Below are 27,536 nucleotides of genomic sequence, written 5' to 3' on the forward strand. Positions count from 1 at the left end.
TGAACAAGGTCAAATCAGTAGAGTACATTAAGACTGTTCCCTGTCTTAATTTAGACATCATATTTCTTCTATTAATATAGCCTGAAAAATACTTGAGCATTTTTGGGATGCACACAAAAAGTTGGTTTATAATAAACTTTGTAATAAGGATGTACTTTGTCACGTTTTTTAGTCATGTGAACACAGAATATTAATTGAAGAAAAAGATACCCCAATAAAGTAGTTGCTTTGAAACAAAATCCTTTAACTTAAATCAATCATTTATTGCTTAAAATGTGGTGAATATAAATATGTACTCATGGGTGTTGATGCATCATCAAGTATATGCATACATATATATGTGTACACATATTTAGATAAACATGGGTGTGCTTATTTATGTGTATTCAGTGTGTGTAAACCTGTATGTACATGTATATCTGGGAAAATTTGTATATATAAATTATGTATATATCACATACAGTTTATATCTGTATATATATATACACACACACATAACAATCATGTATATATGATATGTTTATGTATATAAATCACACATATAATTATATATACCTATGAAAAACAACATTCTTCCCATGCTGAAAGACTTATTTGTACACTGTGTACTTATAGGGAGATGTGTATGTATTTGTGTGTTTATATAAAAAATTATACATAATCATATATTATACGTACAAGATAGAAATAATAAAATTATGTGATCATGTATGATATGTTATATAATTTATTTTATGATTATGTATCATTTTATATAATTTAGTATATACATAATATATCATTTGTATATTATGTATCATATCTATACACATACATCTCCCCATAGGTACATAGCAGTGTACTAGGTCTTTTAAGTATGGAAAGAATGTTGTTGTTTTTAATAGGCTAAATACTTTAGCAGTCTATTTTGGAGAAAAACTATTAGAAACTTAGACTTAAGTAGATTGGAAAGAATGGGCCAGAAATTGCGTAGGGGTTATTTTCTCTAAAGAATAGAGTTTTTTATATATTTTAAAATTTTTATTCTTAAAAAAATTCATTCTGCTGTTTCAGCTAATGATGCTGGCTACTTTAATAATGAAATGGTACCAATTGAAGTGAAAACAAAGAAAGGAAAAGAGATGATGCAAAAGGATGAGCATCCCCGGCCCCAAACAACGCTGGAACAACTGGCCAAGCTTCCTCCAGTCTTCAAGAAAGATGGAACTGTCACTGCAGGAAATGCTTCGGTAGGTGTTAAGTGTAGGTACATCCATCCAAAAGCAGTCAGCACAAAAGGCAATGTGGCTTTGTCACCATGGTTTTAGGTGATTTAGTTTAGACTAGTATTCCAGCTTTTTAAAGTTTGGGAGATTGATGGAAAGAGGAGCAGCACCAGCTCAGGAGTCAGAGGACCCAAGTTCAAATTCTGCCTCTGATGCTCACTCCTTATGTGACTCAGAGGGCCTCAGTTTACTCACCTGTAAGAAGAGATTGAACTAGATGGTTTCTGAGCACTTTCCCTGTACATAATCCTTGAATCCTGGCTATGTGACAGCACCTTTAGTCTGGAAGGCCTGGGGTCAAATCTTGCCTCCTCCACTTACTGGCTGGATGATTCAGTACAGGTTACAGATCTCTAAGGCACATAGATTATTTGATATAATGTATAGAAATACGTATTGCTTTTTAGAATTAACAATCTCTACCACCGTCTGCATCCATTTCATACATACCAGCACCAGTCTCTCCAAACCTGTACCATAAACTCTCCCTTGATAATACCCAGTGATGTGCATGGAAAGGCCTTGGCTTGTTGTCAGATTGTCAAAGGAGATAAAAACATACTTGATTTCTTACGGTGTGGTAGATTGTGTTACACCATAAGGACCAAAATGTACTTTATCTCTTAAAAGCAAAACCATCCTTTATTGTCATCCAGTGATTTGCCATCTAGCCTGGGCCTTTTTCCAAGACTCTAATTATAGGTGAACGGGTGTGACTAGCAATTTTTGTATTTTAGTTGGAGTTGGTGGCAGAGTTGGGTCAAAGATCTATTAGGGTACAGGATTACCTGAGGCCTTTGCAATTTTTGACTTTACCTGGTGCATCTTAGCTGTTCCCCTTGCCTGGGGACATTTTCTTGTCTCCCCCAAATGCAACCAGAATTTCTTTGTTTTTGAGTTCTCTTTTGATTCTTAAAGTTTTATTAAAAGGGAAGAAAATTATTGAGATTATGCCAGATAAAGAATAAAAGATTTTTTTTTATTTAAATTTATTTATTTAAGTTTTCAACATTCATTTCCACAAAATTTTGGGTTCCAAATTTTCTCCCCATTTCTTCCTTCCCCCCACCCCAAAACGCTGAGCATTCTAATTACCCCTATCACCAATCTGCCCCCCTTCTAACATTCCTCCCTTCCCTTATCCCCATCTTTTCTTTTGTCCTGTGGGGAAAGATAACTTTCTATACCCCATTACCTGTATTTCTTATTTCCTAGTTGCAAGAACAATACTCAACAGTTGTTCCTAAAACTTTGAGTTCCAACTTCTCTTCCTCCCTCCCTCCGCACCCATTCCCTTTGGGAAGGCAAGCAATTCAATATAGGCCATATTTGTGTAGTTTTGCAAATGACTTCCATAATAGTCATGTTGTGTAAGACTAACTATATTTCCCTCCATCCTGTCCTGCCTCTCATTTCTTGTATTCTTTCTTTTGATCCTGTCCCTCCCCAAGAGTGTTGACTTCTAATTGCTCCCTCCTCCCATTGCCCTCCCTTCCATCATCCCTCCCACCCTGCTTATCCCCTTCTCCCCCACTGTCCTGTATTGGTTTTCATACCAAAATGAGTGTGCATTTTATTCCTTCCTTTAGTCGAATGTGCTGAGAGTGAGCTTCATGTTTTTTTTTTCACCTCCCTCCTTTTTCCCTCCACTGAAAAGTCTTTTACTTGCCTTTTATGAGAGATAATTTGCCCCATTCCATTTCTCCCTTTCTCCTCCCAATATATTTCTCTCTCACCTCTTAATTTCATTTTTTTAGATATGATCCCATCTTAGTCCACTCACCTGGGGGGGTGTGTGTGTGTGTGTGTGTGTGTGTGTGTGTGTGTGTGTGTGTGTGTGTGTGCGCGCGCGTGTGTGTGCGTGTAATCCCACCAACTACCCAGATACTGAAAAAAGTTTCAAGAGTTACAAATATTGTCTTTCCATGTAGGAATGTAAACAGTTCAACTTTTATAAGTCCCTTACGACTTCTCTTTGCTGTTTACCTTTTCATGCTTCTCTTGATTCTTGTGTTTGAAAGTCAGATTTTCTTTTCAGCTCTGATCTTTTCATCAAGAATGCTTGAAAGTCCTCTATTTCATTGCAAGACCATCTTTTCCCCTGAAGTATTATACTCAGTTTTGCTGGGTAGGTGATTCTTGGTTTTAGTCCTAGTTCCTTTCACTTCTGGAATATCATATTCCATGCCCTTCAGTCCCTTAATGTAGAAGGTGCTAGATCTTGTGTTATCCTGATTGTATTTCCACAATACTTGAATTGTTTCTTTCTAGCTTGCAGTATTTTCTCCTTGACCAGGGAACTCTGCAATTTGGCCACAATGTTCCTAGGAGTTTCTCTTTTTGGATCTCTTTCAGGAGGTGATTGGTTGGAGTCTTTCAATATTTATTTTGCCCCCTGGTGCTAGAATCTCAGGGCAGTTTTCCTTGATCATTTCATGAAAGATGATGTCTAGGCTCTTTTTTTGATCATGGCTTTCAGGTAGTCCCATAATTTTTAAATTGTCTCTCCTGGATCTATTTTCCAGGTCAGTTTTTCCAATGAGATATTTCACATTATCTTCCATTTTTTCATTCTTTTGGTTTTGTTTTGTGATTTCTTGGTTTTTCATAAAGTCATTAACCTCCATCTGTTCCATTCTAGTTTTGAAAGAACTATTTTCTTCATTGAGCTTTTGAACCTCCTTTTCCATTTGGCTAATTCTGCTTTCCTCATTGGCTTTTTGAACCTCTTTTGCCAATTGAGTTAGCCTATTTTTCAAGGTGTTATTTTCTTCAGCATTTTTTTGGGTCTCATTTAGCAAGTTGTTTACTTGCTTTTCTTGCATCTCTCTCATTTCTCTTTCCAATTTTTCCTCCACCTCTCTTACTTGATTTTCAAAATCCTTTTTGAGCTCTTCCATGGCCTGAGACCATTGAATATTTATTTTGGATGTTTGGGATACAGAAGACTTGATATTTTTGTCTTTTCCTGATGGTAAGCGTTGTTCTTCTTCATCCAAAAAAATGGGAGAAGATATCTGTTCACCCAGAAAGTAACCTTCTATTGTCTTATTTTTTCCCTCTTTTAGGCATTTTCCCAACCAGTTACTTGACTTTTGGGTCCTTTGTCAGGAGTAGGGTATACTCTGTGGATCCATAAGATCTCACTTCCTCCAAGGTGGCACAGTCAAGCATGTACACTGGTCTGGGAGCAACCAGAAACTTTTTTGCCCAGAATGTGTGAGTAATAGAGTTTCCTCTCCACAACCACCTGGCCTCCAGTTCTACCAGGCCAGCACTGGGGGCTGAGATTCAAATAAGCTGCTCGGTTCCCCCAGGGGCTTTTGGTGGGGGCAGGAACACCATTCAGTGTGACATAAAGATCAGCTGCTCAATTCCTCCAAGGAGCATTAGATGGGGACAGGGCCACCACACAGGGCTGAAGTAAGGATCAGCTGCTCAGTGCCCCCAGGGGTTTTACAATCCAACAATGGATGTGGGCTGTTGTGGGAGCTGCTGCTGCCCTAGAGCTATAGGAAGACCCACTCCCTTCACAGCTGAAAAAACCCTCTCACTGTCCTTTGCCGCCTGTGGCCTGTGGTTTGAGGGATCTGCAAACTGCTGCTAATGCTGCTGGGGATTCTGTCCCGAGGCCTGCTGCCTGCTCCTGTCCTCCTCCTGGCGCCATGCCAGGCGGCCAAGGCTGGGCTGGGCTCCGCTCAGCATCTTTTGCAACAGACATTTCCCATGGGCCTTTCAGGTCACCCTGGGCTGGAAATCTCCTCCACTCTGTTGTTCTCCACTTCTGCTGCTCCAAAATTTGTTGAGAGTCCCTCCTTACAGGTATTTTATGGGCTGTGTGGGGAGATGCATACGTGTACCTTTCTACTCTGCCAACTTGGCTCCGTCCCCCAAAGGTTTTCTTTATAGTGGAGTATATACAAGGTGCTCAAGGAGAAGACTTTTATCTTTTGCCAGAATTCTGGAACATGGCAATTGTCTGCCCATTGTGAGCTCTGTTCTTACTGAATATTGTGTTAGATATTTGTACACACTTATTACAATGATCTTTTTTCAGGGTTTTTCTGCCTAGTATCTAATAACTTGAGCATTGCTTTGATTAGTCTCATTCTATCCAGATAAGTGTGGTGAAAGGTCAGAATCTCCAGCCTTGGTTTTTGATGTACAACTGTTGGTTTTTCTGATCTCTTGTAATTAAAACATCCCTGAAGTTAATAGCAGGGTCAAAAATTTATTGGCCTGTTCACTTATTTTTCATTAATTTTTTTGTGTTTATGTTGTTGTGATTGTATGAATCGTTCTTCTGGTTTGGTCCATTCAGTTTCACAGAGATTAATCACAGAGATGATAGTTACCCAGTCAACCTTTTTATTTTGAATATGTAGAGAGTGGGTTATATCCCTTAATTAAATAATAATTAAATATTCTTTTTATGTTCAGTGAGGCAGCTTTGGCAGAGTGGACAGAGAGCTGGCCTTTAACCTAGAAGAGTCAAATCTTGCCTCCTCCACTTACCGGCTGGATGATTCAGTACAGGTTATTCAACTTTTTCAATGCCCACAAGCAACTTTCCAGACCTATGCTAATTAAATCACATGTCTGGTTATTAAAAAAAAAAAAAAGGCAAATAAGATTTCATTGAGTTATAAGATATACAGATTTTCCCGAAAGAATATCAAAATTAATTGTTTAATTCACAAAAATGTTAATTTTTCTTGCACCTCAGACAATAGGATTCTTATTTATCTTGGGACAAGAATGTCTTGTGATGCCTAATTCTGAAGGGTTCATGATTTAAAAAAAAATTTATTCTGAACTTAAATAAAACCTATTTCCATAACATAGTAGAATAGAAAAAAAAGATGATTGTGCACAAAGCTATAAATCTTTTATGCAACATATATTCCTCTTAAATATATAATAAAGTTATCATGTAACTTTTATTTCTTTTTTTCTTTCTTCCCCCTTCTCCCTCGAGATGACTACCAGTAGACATAAATGTGTGTGTGTGTATACATACACAGAATTATTCTATACCTGTTTCTCTTTATCAATTCATTCTATGAATGCAGATAGCATCTTCCTTCATATGTGCTTTGTTATTAATTTGGGCATTAATGATAGTCAAAATGACTTATGTCCTCAAAGTTATTCTTAAAACAGTACTGCCTTTATTGTATACAGTGTTCTCTTGGTTCTGTTCATTGCGCTTTTCATTATTTCATGCAAGTCTTTCCATGTTTTTCTAAAATCATGACGCTCATCATTTCTTACAGCACAGTAATATTCCATCCCAGTCCTATATGGCACAACTTGTTCATGCATTCCCCAACTGACAGGTATCTCCACAATTTCCAGTTCTTTGCCCCTACAAAGAGAGCTACTATAAATATTTTAGAACATATAAGTTCTTTTCCTTTTTCCCTAATCATCTTTGGAAACAGACCTGATAGTGGCATTGCTAGGGGAAAGGTTCATGATTTTTTTAAACAAAGATAGACAAATCATAGGATTGTAAACTTGGAATTGGAAGGGTCCTCCGAGGTCATATTGTCCAACTGTCTCATTTTGTAAATGATAAAAAAGCTGAGGCCCGTACAGATAAAATTTATTCTTCAAGCATACACAGGTGACAGTTAGGATTCAGTCCCATGACTCTAAATCAGACAGTCTTTCTACTACCCCTTTGAGAGAGGTATGAAGGCCAGAGAGTATTTCTCTATGGTAGAGGTGGGAGAGCAACAGAGGAGGAGTATTATAACTTCGAACCAAGCTTATTTAGAAAATAGCCAAATTAGGAACATGAACTGGAAACACAGGCAGCAAGCAGATTCGATGTATTTAATTAGTAAGCCTGACACCAAGCCAGCTCTCGGTGGAAATGTTTTCTGTCTTCATCTCAGGAAATATAGCAATATATAAACTGATGTAGGGGCAGCTAAGTGGCAAAGCAGATAGAGCACTGGAGCTGGATTCACGATGACTGAGTTCAAATCCAGCTTCAGACACTTACTAGCTATGTGACCCTGGACAAGTCACTTAACCCTGTTTGCCTCCATTTCCTCATCTGTAAAATGAGCAGGAGAGGGAAATGGCAAACCACTCCAGTTTCTTTGCTGAGAAAATCCCAAGTGGGGTCACGTAGAATAGGACAAACTGAACAACAACAATGAAAATTATATAGTCCTATTCATCCTTCACAATATCATTAAATTCATGATTGATTTTTTAATATTTTGGGTTCCAAATTCTCCTTCCCCCACCTATTGAGAAGGCAAGAAGTATGATGCCCATTATACGTAGGAAATCATGCAAAACATTTCTGAAAATTGTCACAAAATTCTCAATGCCAGTGACTAGTCAACTCTAGACACCGGATGCCCCGCTCCTTGGACTCTGATGCCAGCATTCATTCATGTGTAATAGGGATTAAGTTGCCTGATATTCAGCTATGCCCATCAGAGAGAGCTTGTCATCCTTTCCGAAGTACAGTTTCCCCAAGCAAGCTGCCCTTCAGAGTCATCTCTCCACTTAGGCATGTCTCAAATCACTGTTTTTTCTGTGTCATTTTCCATTCATTTTCACTATCCCTGCTGTCATTAACTTTGGTCAGGCACAGGCCTCTTTGGATTATTATAATGTCCATTTAACATATTGTTTTTCCTCTCAAGGGAGTGTCTGACGGAGCTGGAGCAGTGATCTTAGCAAGTGAAGATGCTGTTAAAAAGCATAACCTGACCCCACTCGCCAGAATTGTGGGCTACTTTGTATCTGGATGTGATCCCAATATCATGGGCATTGGTAAGTTACCCTAAAAATGAATTGCCTGCTTCCATTGATTTTGATAAGAAGTGAGATTTTTAAAGTAATTGATTTAGCTATGTCGCTAGGCAAATCCCAAGTCCATTATATAAATAAGTTCTAAAAAGACAGGCCATCAGCCACTCAACCAGAAGAAATTTATTGAGCAAGTACTGTGGTGCCCAGCACTGTTGCCTATACTATAGGAATAACCCCCCTCCACCACCACCACCGAAGAAAAAAGACAGAATCCCTTTTCTCAAGAAGTTTATAATCTAACTGGGGAGAAGACTGATTCCTAAGTCCAAAAGTCCAAGGTTGGTGCTCCTCCCACTGGACCATGATGCCCCCTGCAAGTATGGAGTTGGGGGAGGGGGGAAAGTAGGGTCCTAACTCTTCAAGTTCAGCATCATTTATCATAGACTGACAGAGAGAGCAAAGACATCACACTGAGAAAAGAAGGAAAAGAAACTTCCCATCCTTGGGGTCCAGACTGTCTCGAGGTTTGAGGATCTGGTTGTTTTGACAAGAGTGATCAGAAATTACTGTGAAAGAGTTGCTTTCCCTCCCTGGGCTTGAATAGAGCAACAAAAGCCAAGTCTTTCAAAGACTCCAACTTCCCCTCACCCAGCCCCATCCACCAGCTCTCTGCAGTATCAGTACTAGTATATCATTAAATAGTTTGACAAGGAGAACTCCTATATTTTGGGAACAGCTGGGTGGCACAGTGAATGAAGCTCTGTGCTTGAAGTCAGGAAGACCTGCATTCAAATTCAGCCTTAGACACTCCCCAGCTGTTTGTGATCCTGGGCAAATTTTGGGTGACCTTGTTTGCTTCAGTTTCTTCATCTGTAAAATGGGGGTAAGAATAACACCTACCTCGTCTCGTTGTGAGGATTAAATGAGATAAAAATTATAAAGCTCTTAGCATAGTGCCTGGCACGTAGTACACACTACCTAAGTGTTTTGTTGTTGTTCAGTTGTGTCTGACTCTTTGTGACCCCGTTTGGGGTTTTTATGGCAAAAGTACTAGAGTGGTTTTGCCATTTCCTACTCCAGTTCATTTTGCAGATGAGAAACTGAGGCAAACAGGGTTGAGTGACTTACCCAGGGTCATACAGCTAGTAAATGTCTGAGGCCAGACTCAGGAAAATGCCTTCTTGACTCCAGGCCCAGCACTCTGTGCCCTCTGCCACAAAGCTGCCCCTATATAAATGTTAACTATTATTATTATTTTATGGGAAAATAAGCAGAAAAACAGGCCATCCGTTCATCAGGTACTTCCTGAGCACCTGGATAGATAGCATAGTCTCAGGATGTCCAGTTCTTCAGTTGTCCAGAATAATTGTTCAGTCACCAGGTATTCACTAAGCATATGTTGTTATGTTCCTGACCTGGCACTATGCAGAGTGCTAGGGATATAAGGATAAAAATAAAATGATTCTTGTTCTCAAGGAATTTCTGTTCTATCAAAGGAAACAGTACATACATACATACTTGTGTGTGTGTGTGTGTGTGTGTGTGTGTGTGTGTGTGTGTGCAGAGATACAATATATATACAAAGTAAGTATAAGGTAATTTGAAGGTCACAAGACAGTAGCAGCTGAAAGACCTCATGTAGGAAGGGATGGTTGAGCTGAACTTTGAAGAAAACTAGAGATTCTTGAGAGACAGAGGTGAGGAGGTGTCTGCATTCCAGGTATGTAGGCCAGAAATGGAGATGGGAGAGAGTCTATCGTGGGAGGAATAGGAAGAAGGCAGAACACTTTTGGCTAGAATATAGAATGTGATGGGGGAGAAGTCAGACTTCTGGATGTCAGGAGGGCTGTCCAGAGATGAGGAACCTGCAGCCTTGAGGCCACATGTAGCCCTCTAGGTCCTCAAGTGTGGCCCTTTGATGAGATCCAAACTTCACAGAACAAATTCCCTTAATGAAAGGATATGTTCAGTAAAACTTGGACTCAGTCAAAATGTCACAGCCAAGGACCTAGAAGGCCACTTGTGGCCTTAAAGCCTTACATTCCCCACCCCTGGGCAGCCAAACAGAGAAATTTGCATTTGATTCTATAAGCAAGAAGCTTGTAGAAGCTATGGGAGCTTCTTGTGCAGGAGAGATTCATGGTTCTCCAAAGGCTTTGACAATATCATTTTGGTAACTGGAGGGTGGGATGGAGAGTGGGAAAGGCTTGAGGCAGGAAGACCAATTCGGAGGCTATTGGTATAGTCCTCGTGGGAGGAATTGGAGTCCTGAACTAGGCTAAAAGGGATGTAATTGAAAGACATAAATGTAGTCAAGTAAACATTTATTAAGCACTTGCTATGTGCCAGGTTCATCTGGTTTAGCACTGGAGATATGAAGAAAGACAAAAAAAGTCCCTGTTCTGGAAGAGCTCACAGTCAAATGAGGGAGACGCTGTACATACAACCCTGTTCAGACAATCTACAAATATATAAAGGAAAAATAGGAAATAATTACTAGAGGGGAGGGTACCAGAACTAAGGATTGAAGAAGGCTTCCTGTAGAAGATAAGATTTTGGCTGGAACTTGAAGGAAGCCAAGAGGCAGACCTAAGAAAAAAAGGCATTCCATTTGTGAGAAACAGCCAGTGAAGAGACCTGTCCAGAGTCAGGATAGAGATGGAGTGTCGTGTTGGCACGAAAAGTGGGCCAGGACCACTAGAATGTGGAATATACGGAGTGTATATTAAGGTGTAAAAAAAACTGAGAGGAAGGGAGGGGGGAGGTTATGAAAGGCTTTGCATGCCAGCCAAAGGATTTTATATTTGGTCTTGGAAATGATAGAGGGAGAAGTGCTTTCATTAACTAGTGATACCTCTAAAAGCTTAGCCTATATTCACTATAATCCATGTCTTTTGATCTAGTTCAGACCTCTTGTCTGCTGTAACTCACATTTATTGTCCCATACTGCCTCTACTGGAGACCAATTGATTCATTACCTAAATGATCGAAATGACTGTCCAAAGTCCTACTACTAAGTACTATAAATCTCAGTGTTGTACAGTAATTAAAATTCATAATGATCAGCCGAAGTCACCCAGAAAAGGTTAAATTCTGTTCAGGATACTCTCCTAAGGAAGATGAGCATGTTCTATATTTTAGAAAGATTTTGATGGAAAATGGCCAAAATTAAATTTTAAACATGAAAACCTTTAATTAACTTCACTTGTTTAGGACATTGATAACAGAACATGGCAGCCTTGCAAGATAACTGACCCATTACATGACCATAAGAACCATGCCATTCTGTGCTTTGAAAGGAACTCAGAATCTTTCATTAGAGCTTTTATCAAGTCATTACCTGAACAGAGGTAGAGAATCAAGTTGATATGGTTTAATAGGCTCACCTAGGCAACATTTAGACCTAATGGAAGTTTTGTTTGAGAAGTGAAATAAGCCTGTTGTTTCAGCTAGATGATGAATTGAAAAGAGTGCTGTGCCAGGCCTGTGTCAGGAAAACTGAGCTTCCTGAATTAAAATCTGGCCTCAGACACTGATTAGCTGTGTGATCCTGGGCAAGTCACTTAACTCTGTTTGCTTCAGTTTCCCCATCCGTAAAATGAGCTAGAAAAGGAAATAGCAGATCACTCCAGTATCTTTGCCAAGAAAGCCCCAAATAGGGTTACAAAGAGTTGGACCTGGCTGCGTGACTGAACAACAGCAAGGTTTCTCCCACACTTGGGAACTTCAGTGTTGTCTTCTTAGTCATAGAATAATAGATTTAGATAAAGAAGTGTTCATTAGGGGATATCGAGCTCAACCCTCTCTCTTTACAGATGAGGAAACTGAGGCATAGAAAGACTAAATGGATGACTCGTTCAGGGTGATGCAGCTAATGCATAAGGCAAGATTAAGTAGAGATCTTACTTCCAAGTCCAGTGTCCTATGCTAACAGTTCTCAGACTTTGATCTCAGGGCCCTTTTATACTCAATCATTATTGAAGACCCCAAAGAGTTATTGTTTGTGTGGGTTTTATCTGCCAAGACTCACCTTATTAGAAAATGTAATATTTATTCATTAAAAGTAATAATGAATCTATTACATGTAAGCATAGATTATCTTTATGAAAAATAAGATTTTCCAAAACAAAAAAAGTTTGAGAAGCAGTATCATTTTGCCTATTTTTGCAAATCTCTTTAATTTCTGACTTATTTATTTATTTATCTGACTTACATTTCTGAACTGTTTTCTCATCTGCTTCTCCATTCAGTCTGTTTTGTTTTGGTTGAAGCATATGAAGAGAATCCAGATATGTAGTTGGAAAAAGGAGTATCTTAAAAGGCACATAATGTCTTAGTATTATTATGAAAATAGTTGTGACCTTGCAGACATCCCCCTTCCCACCAGAAACAGGTGTTGGGGACCCGCAGGAGTCTGTTGAAAACACTTTGAAAACCACTGCTCTATACCATGTCTTGTTTTATTAGATTTCCATACTTCTAAATATGCTTTGCTAACAGTTCCTATTGTACTATAAAACCCATTTTTGGTGCTTAATGACTGGGCATCTACTTTATTTCCAGTTCTTTGCTATCAAGAAAATTGCTACTAGAAATACTTTGGTGTATGTATTTGGTGTATCTTGTAAAATGGCATTTCTACTCAGTTTTTTACCTCATGGCCCCAGGTCATAGAATTCTTGCCCCTTGTAAATTTAAAAGGCATGACCGTTGTACATTCACTCTCTACCAAAGTACTTCTTTTATAGTTCCTGTTGGTGGGGTGGGGATGCTGGCTCTTCAGCATCTCTGCATAGCCTGGGCTCTCACATATGGAGAGGCTTCAAGGCTTTCTATTTATTTTGTTTTTGTTTGGTTCTTTTTGGAGGGGGGAAGGCAAGGCAATTGGGGTTAAGTGACTGCTCAAGGTCACACAGTTAGTAACTCAGGTCCTCCAGATTCCAGGGCCGGTACTGTCCTCACTGTGCCAGGGCTTTCTGTTATCTGAGAACCAGCTGAGCTCAGTTGAGAGAATTGTATCACAAGGCAGACTGGCTAGAAGGAGATGAATTTTTTGGCCATGGTGATTCAGATCCTCCACTAAAGCAGAGGAGTGCTGTGAGCTGAATGGAGAGTAGAAGGCTGTACTGATGGAATCATAAATCCCTCAAGTCAGTTCTGTAGTCATTAGTACTCATGGAGTGTGCAATAGAGGTGTACTAAGACTTCTGTGAAGGTTTGACAAGGCCTTTTCAGGGCTGCAAGTCCATCTTTGGTGTCCACCTGTCACCAAACTCTTACCTGTGGCTCTTAAGAAGCTGTAGCATGCTCAGTGACCACACCCCAGTAAACCATCTTGGCAGACCAACTAAACCACGTTGAGGGTAACTGACAGACCTCAAACCTGTCAGTGAGTTAGGCAGATTTAAGCATGTGAAGACATCCCTCAGTGGAATGGCCAGATGAGAACAATTTGTTCCAACAGCCATGAAGGCAGCTGAAGCAGGCCCTGCATTTAGAGCTCTACATTGAGATGTAGAGATGTCAGACATCTAAGACATCAAGGTCATCCACTGCATCCCTGCTCATAACAGTAATCATACAGGTAGACCAGGCCATAAGCATATTATTGTTCTAATTCCTTAAATGATGATTGATTCATCTGGTTTACATTTTTAAAGATGCAGTTAGATGGTGCAGTGAATGGAGCACTGGGCCTGGAGTCAGGAAAGCCTAATTTCAAATCCAGCCTCAGACACTTATTAGCTCTGTGACCATGGGCAAGTCACTTAACCTCCATTTACCTCAGTTTCCTCAAGTATAAAATGAGACTAATAATAGCACCTACTCATCAAGTGAAATAATATTTGTAAAATGCTTATTACTACAATGCCCAACACATAGTGGATACTTAATAATTGCTTATTCCCTTTATCCTTTCCATGTAGAATTTCTCCATTATTTCTAACATCTTTCCCACAAGGCACCTTATCATTTTTTTCCATAGCCAGTTGTATTTACTCTAACATTGACCTTCACATTAAGAGATGCTGTTGCCTCTGCTGCTGTTACCTTCCTTGTGCCCAAGTGTGACTGAAAGGACATTGCTGCAGTCTTTGCCATACTGGGTGTGCTTGATACAAGCATAGTTCATGGATGACATTAACTGCACCGTACAAGAAGCTTTAGCAGAGTAAAGAGCATTAAACACTTGTTTATGATCATCCCCTCATCTTCAGTTCTGCACTTAGTAATGACATCCTAGACAGCCTTGCTACTGGGCTCAAATTTCTCTTTCTTCGTGATCTCAGATTTAAAGCATTTAAAACTCTTCTTCCTCTGGCTTTGTCCAGTCTTTCCTGCCTTCTTTCTTCCCTTTCTCTCCCCACACACTCTTCCGATCCATCTACATTGGGCTCCTTGCAGTTTCTTAAATGCACCACTGCATCCCCTGTCTCCTCGTCTGTCCCTCACACCTTGGCTGCCCTCCCTCCTCGCCTCCACCCCGACTTCCTCCAACTCAAATCCCATCTTTTGCAGACAAGGCCTCACCCTGTCTAGTCCTCCCTCTGCTGGTCTTCTGCTTTCCGATTACCTTCCTCTACTCTGTCTATATCTGGTACGTATCTAGTTATTTATGTGCCTTCTTCTGCAGTAGAACCTAAGCTTCCTGAGGGTAGGGACTGCTTTCTTGCTTCTCTTGATATTCCTAGCACTTAGTACAGTGCCTTGTGTATAGTAATTGCTTTTAAAAAATGCTTAATCACCAATTGACTGAGTCAATTAAGTTGTGCTGAAGGATGTGGGGCAATTATAGGATCACAAAATCTGAGTAGGAAGGGATCTGAGGTTGTCCAGCCTATATTAGAATGAAGTAATCCTTCCGTTAGGAAATTAGCTTCTTTGTTCAGGAAAAGGAGATACTTTGTGGTCCATTTATCACTAATATATATAGTTTTAATTCTTATAGGTCCTGTTCCTGCCATCAATGGGGCACTAAAAAAGTCTGGGCTGAGCCTGAAAGACATGGATTTGGTCGAAGTAAGTGTTCTACCTTTTACAATATGAATGAGGGCCCCCTCACCATGGCCCAGTGACTTTCACCTTAGCACTTTCTTCTATAGTAATAATAATAGTCAATATTGACACAAATAGCACTTTAAAGTTTGCAAAGTAGTGCCATTAACATTGAAAAATGTATCCAAAGTCTTTCCATCCTGCTCAAAGCAGACCTGGTGATATACTGATTGCATATCTGTTGCCTGAGGACCAGCATGAATACATTGATAAAGGCTCAGTGCCGGGTTATCAGCAGTGGTGAAGGATGGTTTGAGTACAGCACTCTTGTGAAGACTCTGCAAAGTTAGAAAGAGGTGCAATTTGCATAGATCCTTAAAATACTGGAGTATTAGAGTATTTTATACTTAGCTTATTGGTCCACATTGCCAGCATGTAAATAAGAGTTAAACCCATTCCACAGGTGAAGTGAGAGCTAAAGTAACTTGCCCATTAGAGCAAAAGCTCTAAGAGCAGGGACTGTCTTTTGCCTCTCTTTATATCCCAGAGGGTTAGCACAGTGCCTGGCACATGTGCTTAATAAATGTTTATTGATTAATTGATTAACCTCAGGGCATTCAGTAGATGGTGGTGGGGTCAAGCATAGAACTGAAGCTTTTTTGCTCCGAGTTCACATGATCTGTCCACTAGAACACATGGTCATTAACCAATTAACTGTTTGAGTTAAGAACTGAAGGGTAAGAGAAGGGAATAAGTATTTACTAGGTACCTGTGCTAAGCACTTCACAAAATATCATCTCATTTGATCCTTACAACAACCCTAGAAGGTTGGTGCTATAATGGTGCTCCTTTTCCATTTGAGGAAACTGAGGCAAACCAAAGTTAAGTGATGTGCCCAAGGTCACACAGCTAATAAGTGTCTGAGGCTGGATTTGAACTCAGGTCTTCCTGATTCCAGGCCCAGCAATTTAACCACTCTGCTACCTAGCTGCCTAAGAGATTTATATAACCCAAAACAAGCCATATCTACTGTTTCTACTTTGATTCAGTGATGAGTTCACATTCTAATTTAAATTTATGGATTTGGAGACTTTAATTTCTGTAATTAAAATCTCCATGGGGCTAATTGTAACCCCTACTGACCTCCATTCGAGGATCAGAGAACTTCCTAAGTTTATAGTAGCATACAAATCAGAGGTGATAAAGAAACCAAACTCAGATCACATGCCTCATTGCCATTCTTGGAGGACAAAAAATGAAACATATCTTCCTCCTCTCCAGTAGAGAAGTAGGGGACCACAGTTGTAAGCTATTTATTGTGTATGGTGTCAAACGTAGTTAGGATAATAGTTTTGCTTAACTTTTGTTCTTTTTTAGCAAGGGAGAATTTTTTTGTAACAAGGATAGAGGCAGCATGGTATATTGGGAAGTTACTTTGATTTAAAAAACAAAAGCATCAGTAAAAAGTAAAAGGTCAAAGTTTAGAAAAGCCTCAAAACTGCTTGTGTCTTTTGTGTCTACATATACATTTCTGTCTAGTGCAACCCAATTTATTGGAAAATACTGCATGGTTGACACCATGCTGGTCCAGCTTGGGAGGTTATTCTGTGTCCTCTTTTCTGACAATTTTATGAGGAATCCCCATATTAAGGTAGAAATAGGAAGAAAGGGTACCCTCAGTACTCTTTATATACACATAATTTCCACTGGCATTAATGTAGTCATGTAGATCCATTGATTGACTCACCGCAGACACCATGATTCATCCCAGAACCTTTCCTCCCTCCTAAGGAGGCTTGCCACTAAAAGCCTCCAGTTCTTGCATCTTAATCGCCATTTTGTAGGGAAGAGAAATAATAGAATCAATCCATTGACAAGTTTGTTGTTATTAATAATGATAATAATAAACTAGCATTTATTATGCACATACAGTGTACTAGGCACTTTGTAGATACCATTGCATTTAATACCCATAACAGTCTTGGGAGGGAAGTGCTATTACTATTATCCCCATTTTACAGCTGAGGAAGCTAAGGCAAATAGGTAGATGATTTCCTAAGATCACATAGCATCTGAGACTGGATTTGAACTTAGGTCTTCTTCATTCCAGGCCTGCCACCCAGCTGCCTAATTTATTAGACACCTAGTATGTTGCCAGGCCCTATGCCAGGTATACCAACTCAGAAAAGCTGCAGGTGCTCATTTGCATACCTTCTTGCTTGTATCCTTCTAAGACCACAAATGTAAATATACAACCTTGAGATGATTCCCTTGGGATTCTAGATAATAACACCTTAGCCCATGGGGGGGGGCAGGGGTGGATAGATGAGTGGTGAAGTGTGATTAAAGATTGGCAGGTAGATGTGTAGCTCTGTGGTTCTCACATAAGGATAACGGGATTCCAGGGCACAGTCCTTAAAAATAATTATTGTGTCCTTTACTATGGCAGCTAGGTGGTGCAGTGGATAGAGCACCAGGGCAGGAGTCAAGAGAACCTGAGTTCAAATCTCACCTCAGACACTTGACACTCACTAGCTGTGTGACCTTGGGCAAGTCACTTAACCCCAGTTGCCTCATCCTGGGTCATCTCCAGTCATCCTGATGAATATATGGTCACTGGATTCAGATGGCTCTGGAGGAGAAGTGAGGCTGGTGACCTGCACAGCCCTCCCTCACTCTAAACAAAGTCAAGTGCAAGTCATGTCATCATTTCTCTGATGGCATGGTCTTCTTCAGCAACAAAGGATGAACATACTGTGTGTCCCTTACTAAACCTTTTGTTCTCCAGGTTGGTCATCCCTAGTTCCTTCACTAATCCACATCAGACTTTCTGGTTCCCTACTATTCCAGATGTCCTCTGTACATATTCCATTTTGTCCTTATCCCTCCTAAAATGTGGTAACCAGTATTGAACACAGTACTCCAAATGATGTCTGACCAAGGCAGAATATAGTGGAATTATCTCATACTCCTTCATTCTGAACATTGAATTCCAGTTAATGGGGGTCAAGAGAGCATTAGATTTTGGGGGGGGGGGGCCATGTCACAGAGGTGACTCTTAGTCAACCCAGTTTTCAGATCTTTTTTTGTTTGCAGTGATTTTTAGTCAAAAAGTGTAGAAACAGTAATCACTGTCAAGAAAGTTAAAATCTAAAAACATTCATAGAACTAGTGAACTTCCAACTTAGAAAAGAAAATTTGATGGGTAGCATCTCTGAAGTAGACATCTAATCTGATATCTGGACACAGGTCACACTTAGTGTTAATACAGATACTCTTTACAGAGTCACCTAAAAGGTAAATCTAGACAGGAAGAGTAAATGTAAAATCTATGAAAAGAGATAGAGAAGTAAGTGTTCTACCTTTTACAATGTGAATGAGGCAAACTGTTTGGCAGCTAGGTGGGATAGTGGATAGAGTGCCGGGCCTGGAGTCAGGAAAACATATCTTCCTGAGTTCAAATCTGGCCTCAGACACTTACTAGCTGTGTCACCCTGGGCAAATCATTTAACCCTATTTGCCTCAGTTTCCTCATCTGTAAAATGAGCTAGAGAAGGAAATGGCAAACCACTCCAGTACCTTTGTCAAGAAAGCCCCAAATGGAGTCATGAAGAGTTGGGCATGACTGAAACGACTGAATGACAACCTGAATTTACTCCAGCTAACCAGTGTTCTACCCTGTCTCCTGAAGGTGAACGAAGCTTTTGCTCCGCAGTATCTAGCAGTGGAAGTATCTTTGCAACTTGACTCAAGTAAAACCAATGTGAATGGAGGAGCCATCTCCCTGGGCCACCCTTTGGGAGCCTCTGGAACACGAATCACTGCTCATCTGGTTCATGAGTTAAGGTATCCATGAGAAGTTACTGTATTTCAGTCTTATTCTCATTTCCAAATAGCCTTGTCTTTCTGGCCTTTGTAGCACAAGTTGGTTAAATGTCACAAGTCTAACCTCAAGTTAGGAGGTGCATGCTGTATTGCATTCTTTTATATTTAGAATCATAAATCAGGGCCAGAAGGGACCTCAGAGACCATCTGGTCCAAGGATGCTGAGGCTTGGTGATAGTCACTGATGTGCCCAAGTTCACACAAGTAACTATGAGAATTGGGATTTGGATATCTGGTCTAGTCTAAAACCAGTCAGTGTAAAATGAGTGTTTTGCTGTTTGGTTTTCTCTTTCAGAGGTTGCTTCTCTCGCAGTGGTCTTAGGTTACTTATTTTAGATTAATAATATTTCAGCTGGCTACATTTTAGGAAGCAGTGTGATATGCAGGAAGGAGTCCAAGGGCCTGGTTTCAAATCCTAACTGGTTTGATTTTGAGGAAGTCACTTCACTACCCTGGGCCTCTGAAATGAGGACACTGGACTAGATGGCCTTTCAGTCTTAGAAATGTGAATCTATGATCCTAACGTTTTTTTCGCAGTATTAAACCTGGATCTTCTGAATCAGCATTAGGGCCTCTTTCCTTTCCATTGGCCTTATTATAGTCCCTTCCCTTCTAGTCCTACCCCCTTATTTTTCAATATTTCAAAAATTCAGGATTTTCAAAAATTTCAAATGAGGAAAACAGACCCAGGGAAATTAAATAAACTTGTCCTAGATCACAGATCATAATCATCAGACATGGAATTTGAGCCCTGGCGCTCTGACTCCAGAGTCATTGCCCTTGCCATTGTAACCATGCTGTCTCCACTGACTTCAAGTCATTCAAAGTCTTATTGTTGTTTACTTCACCAAAGTAGATCACAGCTCCTCCATGCCTTTATATGATCTTCACGAACTGCTTTAACCAAAACTGCTCACCACCTAGCTTCCATATAGACCACCTATACAGACCACTGAGGACATAGAGACCACATAGCCTCCATATAGATCATTGAGGATACATAAACTGCCTGGCCTCCATATATACCACTGATTACATATAGATCATGTAGCCTCCATTATAGACCATTGAGGACACATAGACCACCTAGCCTCTGTATAGACCACCTACACAGACCACTGAGAACATACAGACTACATAGCCTCCATATAGACCACTGAGCACATATAGATCACATAGCCTCTGTATAGAGCACTCAGGACAGGGGGGCAGGTAGTCTCCTGCAGGGCTGCTTTAGGATGGTTTCCATGATCTGTGCCACTAGCTTGAGATTTTAGGATTAACCAAGAAAGCTAAAGTCTCTTAGGCTAAAGAATTGAAGTGATTGCAGTGGGACTGACATGAAAGAAATGAACATTCTGCATTGAAAAAACAAATGGATGAAGAACTTTGATTTCTAAAACATGTGGCCCAAGACCAAAAGAGGAGCTAAGCTCTTATTCTCTGTTCTCAAAACAGACTGAGACTATGAGAGCCCTGGCACCATTTCTTTAAGAAGGGCTCCCCCTGCTGGCAGCCTCAGGTCTGCACTGTTCAGCTTCTCATAGCCTTCAGAGATGAAGTAGAAGAAAGCATAGACAATCACAGGGTCATAAACTTAGAGCCCACAGGGCCTTTAGGGTCAGTCTTCCAAAAACACCACTGAGAAACCATCTAATCCAACCCCCTCATTTTATAAATGAGCAAACTGAGACCCAAGAAAAATTAAGTAACTCCGAGATCTGGTGATCCTGGCTTCTTGGTCAGGTCCTTGCTTAGGACACTCAATCTCTCATCTCCATGCCTTTGTCATAGCAGTGCCTCATGCCTGGAATGTTCTCCTTCCTCACCTCTACCTGCTGACTTCCTTGGCTTCCTTCCAGACTCAGCTCAAACCCTACTTTCTGCAGGAGACCTTTCCTATCTGCCCTACCACCACCTACTATCTACTCTATATGTAATGTGTATATTCATAGTTATTTGAAGGACTTTTCCCCCATTAAAATGTCAGTGCCTTCAGGGCAGGTACCCTATATTTGTCCTTCTTTGTAATCCAGCACTAACTACAGTGCCTGATGCACACTAAGTGCTTAATAAATGCTTGTTGACCATTAGCCACACAGCTGACTCCAGAACCAAAGGAACTCATTCCCTACCACTCCTGATGGAGAGGTAGCTAGGCAAAATGTTGGACCTGGAATCAGGAAGACCTGAGTTCAAATTTGACCTACTAGTTCTGTTATCCTAGACAAGCCGCTTGATTTCTGTCTACTTTAGTTTCCTCATCTGTAAAATAGGCATAATAATACAATCTGCCCCCAGGGTTGTTGTGAAGATCAAAAGAGTTAACCTAGGTAAAGGGCCTTGTCAACCTCTTAGTGCAATACTAATGTTTTTGTTGTTATTGCTGGGTTATTCAGTTGTGTCCAACTCCTCATGACCTCTTTTGGGGTTTTCTTGGCAAAGATACTGCAGTGGTTTATCATTTCCTTCTCCAGCTCATTTTACAGATGAGGAAACTGAAGCAAACAGCTATTAGTGACTTACCCAGAGTCACACAGCTAGTAAGTGTCTGAGGCCAGATCTGAACTCAGGTCATCCTGACTCCAGGCCCAGTGCTCTGATCCACTACATCACTAGCTGCCTCCATGTAATTGCTAGCAAACATTATTATTACTTGTGTGTCTTTGGGCAATTTCCCAAATTAATAAAGTCATTCAATCTTGCAGTCAGTTTCTTCCATCTGTAAAATGAGACAGTTGGATTAGATAGCCTCTGAGGTCCCTTCTAGTTCTCAAATCTGTGGCCCTCATCATTCCTTTGCAGAAAGGATAAAGTAAAATTCAGACCACCTAACCTTCATATAGACCATCTACACAGACCACTGGAGACATATAGACCAACTACCCTCCATATAGACCACCTACACAGACCATTGAGGACATATAGACTGAAAAGCCAATAAAGAAACCTCTGGTTGAACTACGTGAAAAAATAATGACATTAAACTTGTATGTTTTTTGATATCCATTATTTGTTTGTTGTTCACAATTATCCTATGAGGTAGCCAAGGCAGAAGGCATTCCATTTTTTGTAAATGAGAAAATGACTCAAAGGTTGGATGACTGCCTACAGTCACCGTGCTCTTTGGTGGCATTGCTAGGATTGAAACTCAGATCAAATGACTCCTGGACTAATATTCCTTTCAGGGATTTCAAAGGCAGCTGGGTGGCTGAGCCTGTATTTGGGAAGACCTGAGTTCAGATCCAGCCTCAGATACTTACTAGCTGTGTGATTCTGGATAAGTCATTTACCCTCCATTTGTCTCAGTTTACTCCACTGTAAAATGGAGATGATAACAGCACCTACTGTCAGAGTTGTGAGGATCAAACGAGATACTCTTCGCAAAAGTGTTTAGCACAATGCCTGACACATAGTAGATTCCATACAGATGTTGATTCCCTTTTCCATTCCCCTAGACAATTTCAGGTAGGAGAAGCATCTTCAAAACAGTTTCCAGAGTCTGAGCTCTTCTGTAAGGTAATTGGAACCTGATGGTGCATACTCTAAAGGACATTAGTTCTTAATCAAAGAGAGGCAAAACATTTCTAAAATTATCCATTCTTCTATATGTGTAAACGTCATTAAACTCATGTATTCCAGCAAAGCCCAGAATCTAAACCTCTATTCATTGGAAGATTGCAGGGATGGGGAAGCTGTGTGCTTGTCTCTCATAAAGTAAACCTTATCTACTGCTTTCTTTTCTAGACGTCGAGGCGGAAAGTATGCTGTGGGATCAGCTTGCATTGGTGGTGGCCAAGGTATCGCTGTTATCATTGAGAACACAGCCTGAGGAACCCAAGGACATTGCAACTAGAGTCCTTGGCCTGTAAACATTTATTTGCTGAAAATTGCGTGAAAGAAAAATAATAACCTTCACTTAAGTTTCTGACATTGATCTTGTGTTACCAAAGAAACTTCCAGTGGGCCTAGGAGGTGAAGATGGTGGACCTAGAAGTGGATTCTGAGGATACTAAGGGAAAGAAATCCATTTATCCAGAATAGGTGCCCATCCTAAAAGAAAACTGTTTCCTTATTTGGTACCAATATTTTAAAGTATATTTCTAAGGGAATTTGGCAAAAGCAGGACTCCTGCCTTATAACCACCAAACATACCTTTCTGCCTTATTGTACAATTGCAGAGCCGTCTTACCAGTTGTTGCCTTAACTCTCTGATGTCACCCAATTCACTCCTCTCATAAAAGATGTGTTTTTCATTTCATTACAATCAGAAGGCTTTTCCTGATCATTTTTGAAATTTTTCTGCATACTAAAATGTGTACTATTGTGTACTAAAATGTTCAAAATTCACTTCTCAGATCATTTGTGACATTTGTAGCAAAAATCATTATAAAATATCAATAAAAAGTCATCTCAATTTCAAGTTACCATAAATGGCTTGTTTTTATAGTGCTTTATGATTTACAAAGTGCTTTCCTCAAATTGTTAACAGGTAGATGGTGTAAATATTATTATGCATATTTTATAGATAGATTCAGACAGATGATGTGATGTGCCTACAGTTATACATAGCTATTAAGGATGGATTTTGCTTACATGTAGCTTCTGGGCCCTCACTGGTGACAGATGTGGTTCTCATTTAACCAGCTGTCCAAGGTGAAACCATTAACTCATTTACAAACACAAGGCAAAGACAGGATAATAGGTACATAATATTATATCTCACAAACTGAGGGCGCACTCTTACTGATATACATAGTATCCATAAGTGATTAGTGGGTACACACTTACAGAATCATACCATGAAGACATTTGTAATAACACATGGGCCCAAGATAACTCAACTATGGATTGTGAGCATTATATCCTTTTTTCTCAGAGAGAGGTTTCCCAATAATTTATCCATTCCCATCCATTCCTTTTCTGAGTCTACCCATTTTCTTGCTGGGAAGGGCTACTTCTGTTAGCTCCTCTTTTGCACTTCCAAAGCAATGTTAAGAACTTTCAGCAAAATAGAAATCCTAAACCCGGGATCTTCTGAGCTTTCACAGGTCTGCTCTCATTGTTGGGATCTGAAGTTCCCATCAGGAAACTTATTACCTCTCAGGAAGAAGGCAGAACAGGGAAAAACAAAGGCATAGAGCTTTTTTTTTTCTTCCAGTCAATTCTTCTAAGTAGTAGATGACTGTGCAAAGCCTTTTCCTCTAGTTTGCTGTCCCAAACAGTGTAGGTTCTGAAAGCCATTTCTGGATCCAGCTGGAAGTCTTTTCTGGTCCCAGTTCTGAGCTCAGGCTCTGAGGTCTGCTCTTGACCAGCTCTGCTAATCCAATCTGCAGGTCTTCTTGTGTGAAATTATTCACCTCTATCTTTCTGTAAGAAAACAAAATTCACATTTCTGTCAGCCAATAGTCACCAAATAGTTCTAGGTGTTCAGATTTCCCAGCTGCCAATCTTAAAGTCTTCTTATGAGTCGTGCATATTAGGTGCTGAGAAACAGGACACTTTCACTATCTTCATTCTGTGTGTAGTCTTTTTTTTTTTTTTTTTTTGGTATATTGCTTTCTCAGTATCTCATGATTATCTTGGTTTCGGCCCCTTGTGAAATTTGATTGTCTCTTATCAAATAGGAAATGACTATTTACCCGTGTGGGTCATTTCAGAATCCACTGTCTTTATGAAGTCAGATCATTGACTGATTTGATCAATGGTCAAAATTGATACCAAATTAGAAAAGATAAAGATGACTTAAATTAGCTATTGACTCGGAATATGGGAAATGGGTAAAAGACTTGATTCCAAATACTGTCATTCCTTGGAGAATATTAACCAATACAACACTCAATACAAATGAGAAGACCTCAGTAGTACTAAAACCACCACAGCCAGCAGAAAGACATGATGCCAAGGTAAAAATTAGCTTAAAATTTATAAATATAAAAACATAAAAGAAAATGATCAGAAACCATAAGCTGTATCATCCCTACAAAATGGAGGAGGGAATGGGGGGAAGCAGTACAGGAGAAAAGAAACCTTTAAAAGGAGAGCTTAATGTAGGACTCAACCAAGCCAGAGACATCTATAGATGACACCAAAGCAACAAACAGGAAATGAAGCAGACATACTGTTGTTTCCATAGTGAACTACAATTAGCATCAGTAACAGTGGAACCCCTTAACACTTCAGTGCTTGGCAAATTGGTGATGATGCCAAAAAAAGGAAGTTAGAGTGACTTTCTGAGTCTGATCAGATGCATGGAGAGGAAAGCCTGTTGGGTCAAAGGTCCTCATGCAGCATTTTCAATATACCTTGAAAAGGGAAAGTTCTCTCCCAAAATTGACTCGAGAAAGTTACTTTGAAGATAGAAGTAACTAATGGCCACAGATCCTACTTCTATCTTTTCTATAAAATCTCTTATGGGAATGTTTTCTGCATATATTGAAAGTATGTTTAATGAGCCTATGAGAAGGGAACAAGCAAGCTTCCAAAGGTGATGATATTTTGATAATCACAAGATCTAAAAGGTATAGTGTTGACAAGATTCCATTATGCTGTATATTAATTATCAAAAATATTTTCCTTAGTACAGAAAAACACAGCTTTGAGGGTTTTTCTCTTATTTTAAGCTGTCTTCTGTGCAGAGGATTAATACTTTTAAAAACTAACATTTATATAATGCTTACTGTGTGTGACTCCAAAAGGCTGATGATGGAAAATGCTGTCCACATTCAGAGAAAGAATTATAGAATCTGAATGCAGATCAGATCTCTCTCTTTTTTGTTTTGTTTTGTTTCTCCTTTCACATGGTTCATTCCATTGGTTATTATTCTTTGCAACATGGCTAATGTGAAAATATCTTTAATTTGAATGTATATGTAGAGCCTATGTCAGATTGCACGCCATCTTGGGGAGTTGAGATGGGAGGGAGGGGGAGAAAATGTGGAACTCAAAAGCTTGTGGAACTGCATGTTGTAAATTAAAAATAAATTTTAAAAAACAGCAGGAAGAGATAGAGAATTTCCATTTAAAATAAGTACAAACAGTATAAAATGCTTGGTATCTACTTGCCAAGACAAACCCAGGGATTACATGAAGACAATTGTAAAACACTTTTAACACAAAAACAGTATGAATCTTAAAAAAAATGTAATGCTTACTGTGTGCTAGGCACTTTGCTAAGTGCTTTACAAGTATTGTCTCATTTGATCCTCACAACAACCCTGGGAAGTAGTAAGTGCTATTATCCCCATTTTACAAATGAGGAAACTGAGGCAAACAGGTTAAGAGATTTGCCCAGGCACAGAACTAATAAATACCTGAGGCTGGACTCAAATTCAACTCTTCTGAATCCAGGCTTAGTAGTTCGCCACCTAAGAAGAGACTATTTATCGTCCATGGTAGAAAGAGAATGGGATCTTGGATGCAGAAGGACCTGAATTCAAAGCCCAGTGACCTTATGCAAGGCATTTCTCCTTTCTGAGGCTCAATTTCCTAATCTTAATTTACTACTTCAGGGCTCCTTCCAGACTCTACAAAACCATGAGAAGATGGCTAAGAAATTAAACCTATTTATATTATTGTTTCCTGAACAGTTCTGATCTCAACCCTTGCACCATGCATGTACCTGGTATAGAGTGGCCCCATTTCAGCATAGACTCAGATGGAGACAGTATGGCATGGTGGAAAGAGTACTGGTTTGGGAGTTCAAAAATGGCTCGATTTCAACTTCTGCGTCTGACACTTAATCTTGGACTCTTGTTTGTCCATTTGTTAGACAAGGGGGGGTGGTCAGATGACCTCTCGCTTCCCTTTTCTAGATCTAGTGTACCACAACTATGGCAAGAGGTTTAAGACCTTTTGTGCTTAAAGTGAAGGGGTAGGTGGGTCTCACAAACTGTCCAAATGGTGACCCACCAGATTGGGAGTCAGGGCACCCAATTTCTGATAATAAGCCACGATGTTTGTAAAACACTTGGTAGTTGAGGTTGTCACATCCATTGTCTCTTTGCAGCCTCCCAACATCCCCATCAGTTAGGCAGGGTAGGTATTATCCTCAATGAACAGATTAGGAAACTAAGTGACAGGGAGTTGGTGACTTGATTGTGGTTCAGTTGTATCCAACTCTTGTTGACTCCATTCTTGGCAAACATACTGGATTGGTTTGCCATTTCCTTCAGCGCATTTTACAGATAAGGAAACTGAGGCAAACAGGGTTAAGTGAGTTGCCCAGGGTCACACAGCTAGTAAGTGTCCAAGGTCAGATCTTAACTCAGGAAGATGAATCTAACCAATTCGAGGATTGACACTCTGTGCACTAGGGCCCCATCTAGCTACCATCATATTTGATTATAGTCACAAAATTAATTGATGGCCAAGCTGGACCTCTTAACTCTTAGCTCATGCTTTAATGTTGTACAATTGTACTTGGGAGTACAACGGGACGGAGGTGGGGGAGCAGAATGGAAACCCATTCATTTTTCAAATTGTCTTTCATTTTTGTCCCACTCTTTGGGATCCTATAGGCCATACTGCCCATGGGGTTCTCTTAGCAACGATACTGGAGCGGTTTGTCATTTCCCTCTCCAGTGGTTTAAGGCAAACAAAAGTTAAGTG

General features: G+C 39.9%; 1 protein-coding gene and 1 long non-coding RNA gene across 3 annotated transcripts in view; one reads left to right on the top strand and one right to left on the bottom strand.

Annotated features, from left to right (window-relative positions):
- Positions 1-23,360, top strand: part of ACAA2 (acetyl-CoA acyltransferase 2) — a 41,249-nt gene extending 17,889 nt beyond the window's left edge. Inside the window, exons 6-10 of the mRNA XM_072606920.1 lie at positions 1,054-1,229; positions 7,937-8,066; positions 14,995-15,065; positions 18,733-18,887; positions 22,674-23,360. Of these exons, the coding sequence (XP_072463021.1) occupies positions 1,054-1,229; positions 7,937-8,066; positions 14,995-15,065; positions 18,733-18,887; positions 22,674-22,758 (617 nt within the window). The 3' untranslated portion in view covers positions 22,759-23,360. The remainder of the gene's footprint in view (positions 1-1,053; positions 1,230-7,936; positions 8,067-14,994; positions 15,066-18,732; positions 18,888-22,673) is intronic.
- The window catches only part of LOC140502864 (uncharacterized), a 45,637-nt gene continuing 41,444 nt past the window's right edge, over positions 23,344-27,536 (bottom strand). For both annotated transcript variants that reach the window (XR_011966600.1, XR_011966601.1), the window contains exon 2: positions 23,344-24,296. This is a non-coding gene — a long non-coding RNA (uncharacterized lncRNA). The remainder of the gene's footprint in view (positions 24,297-27,536) is intronic.

The sequence above is a fragment of the Notamacropus eugenii genome, chromosome 4, assembly GCF_028372415.1.
Source record: "Notamacropus eugenii isolate mMacEug1 chromosome 4, mMacEug1.pri_v2, whole genome shotgun sequence".
NCBI lineage: Eukaryota > Metazoa > Chordata > Mammalia > Diprotodontia > Macropodidae > Notamacropus > Notamacropus eugenii.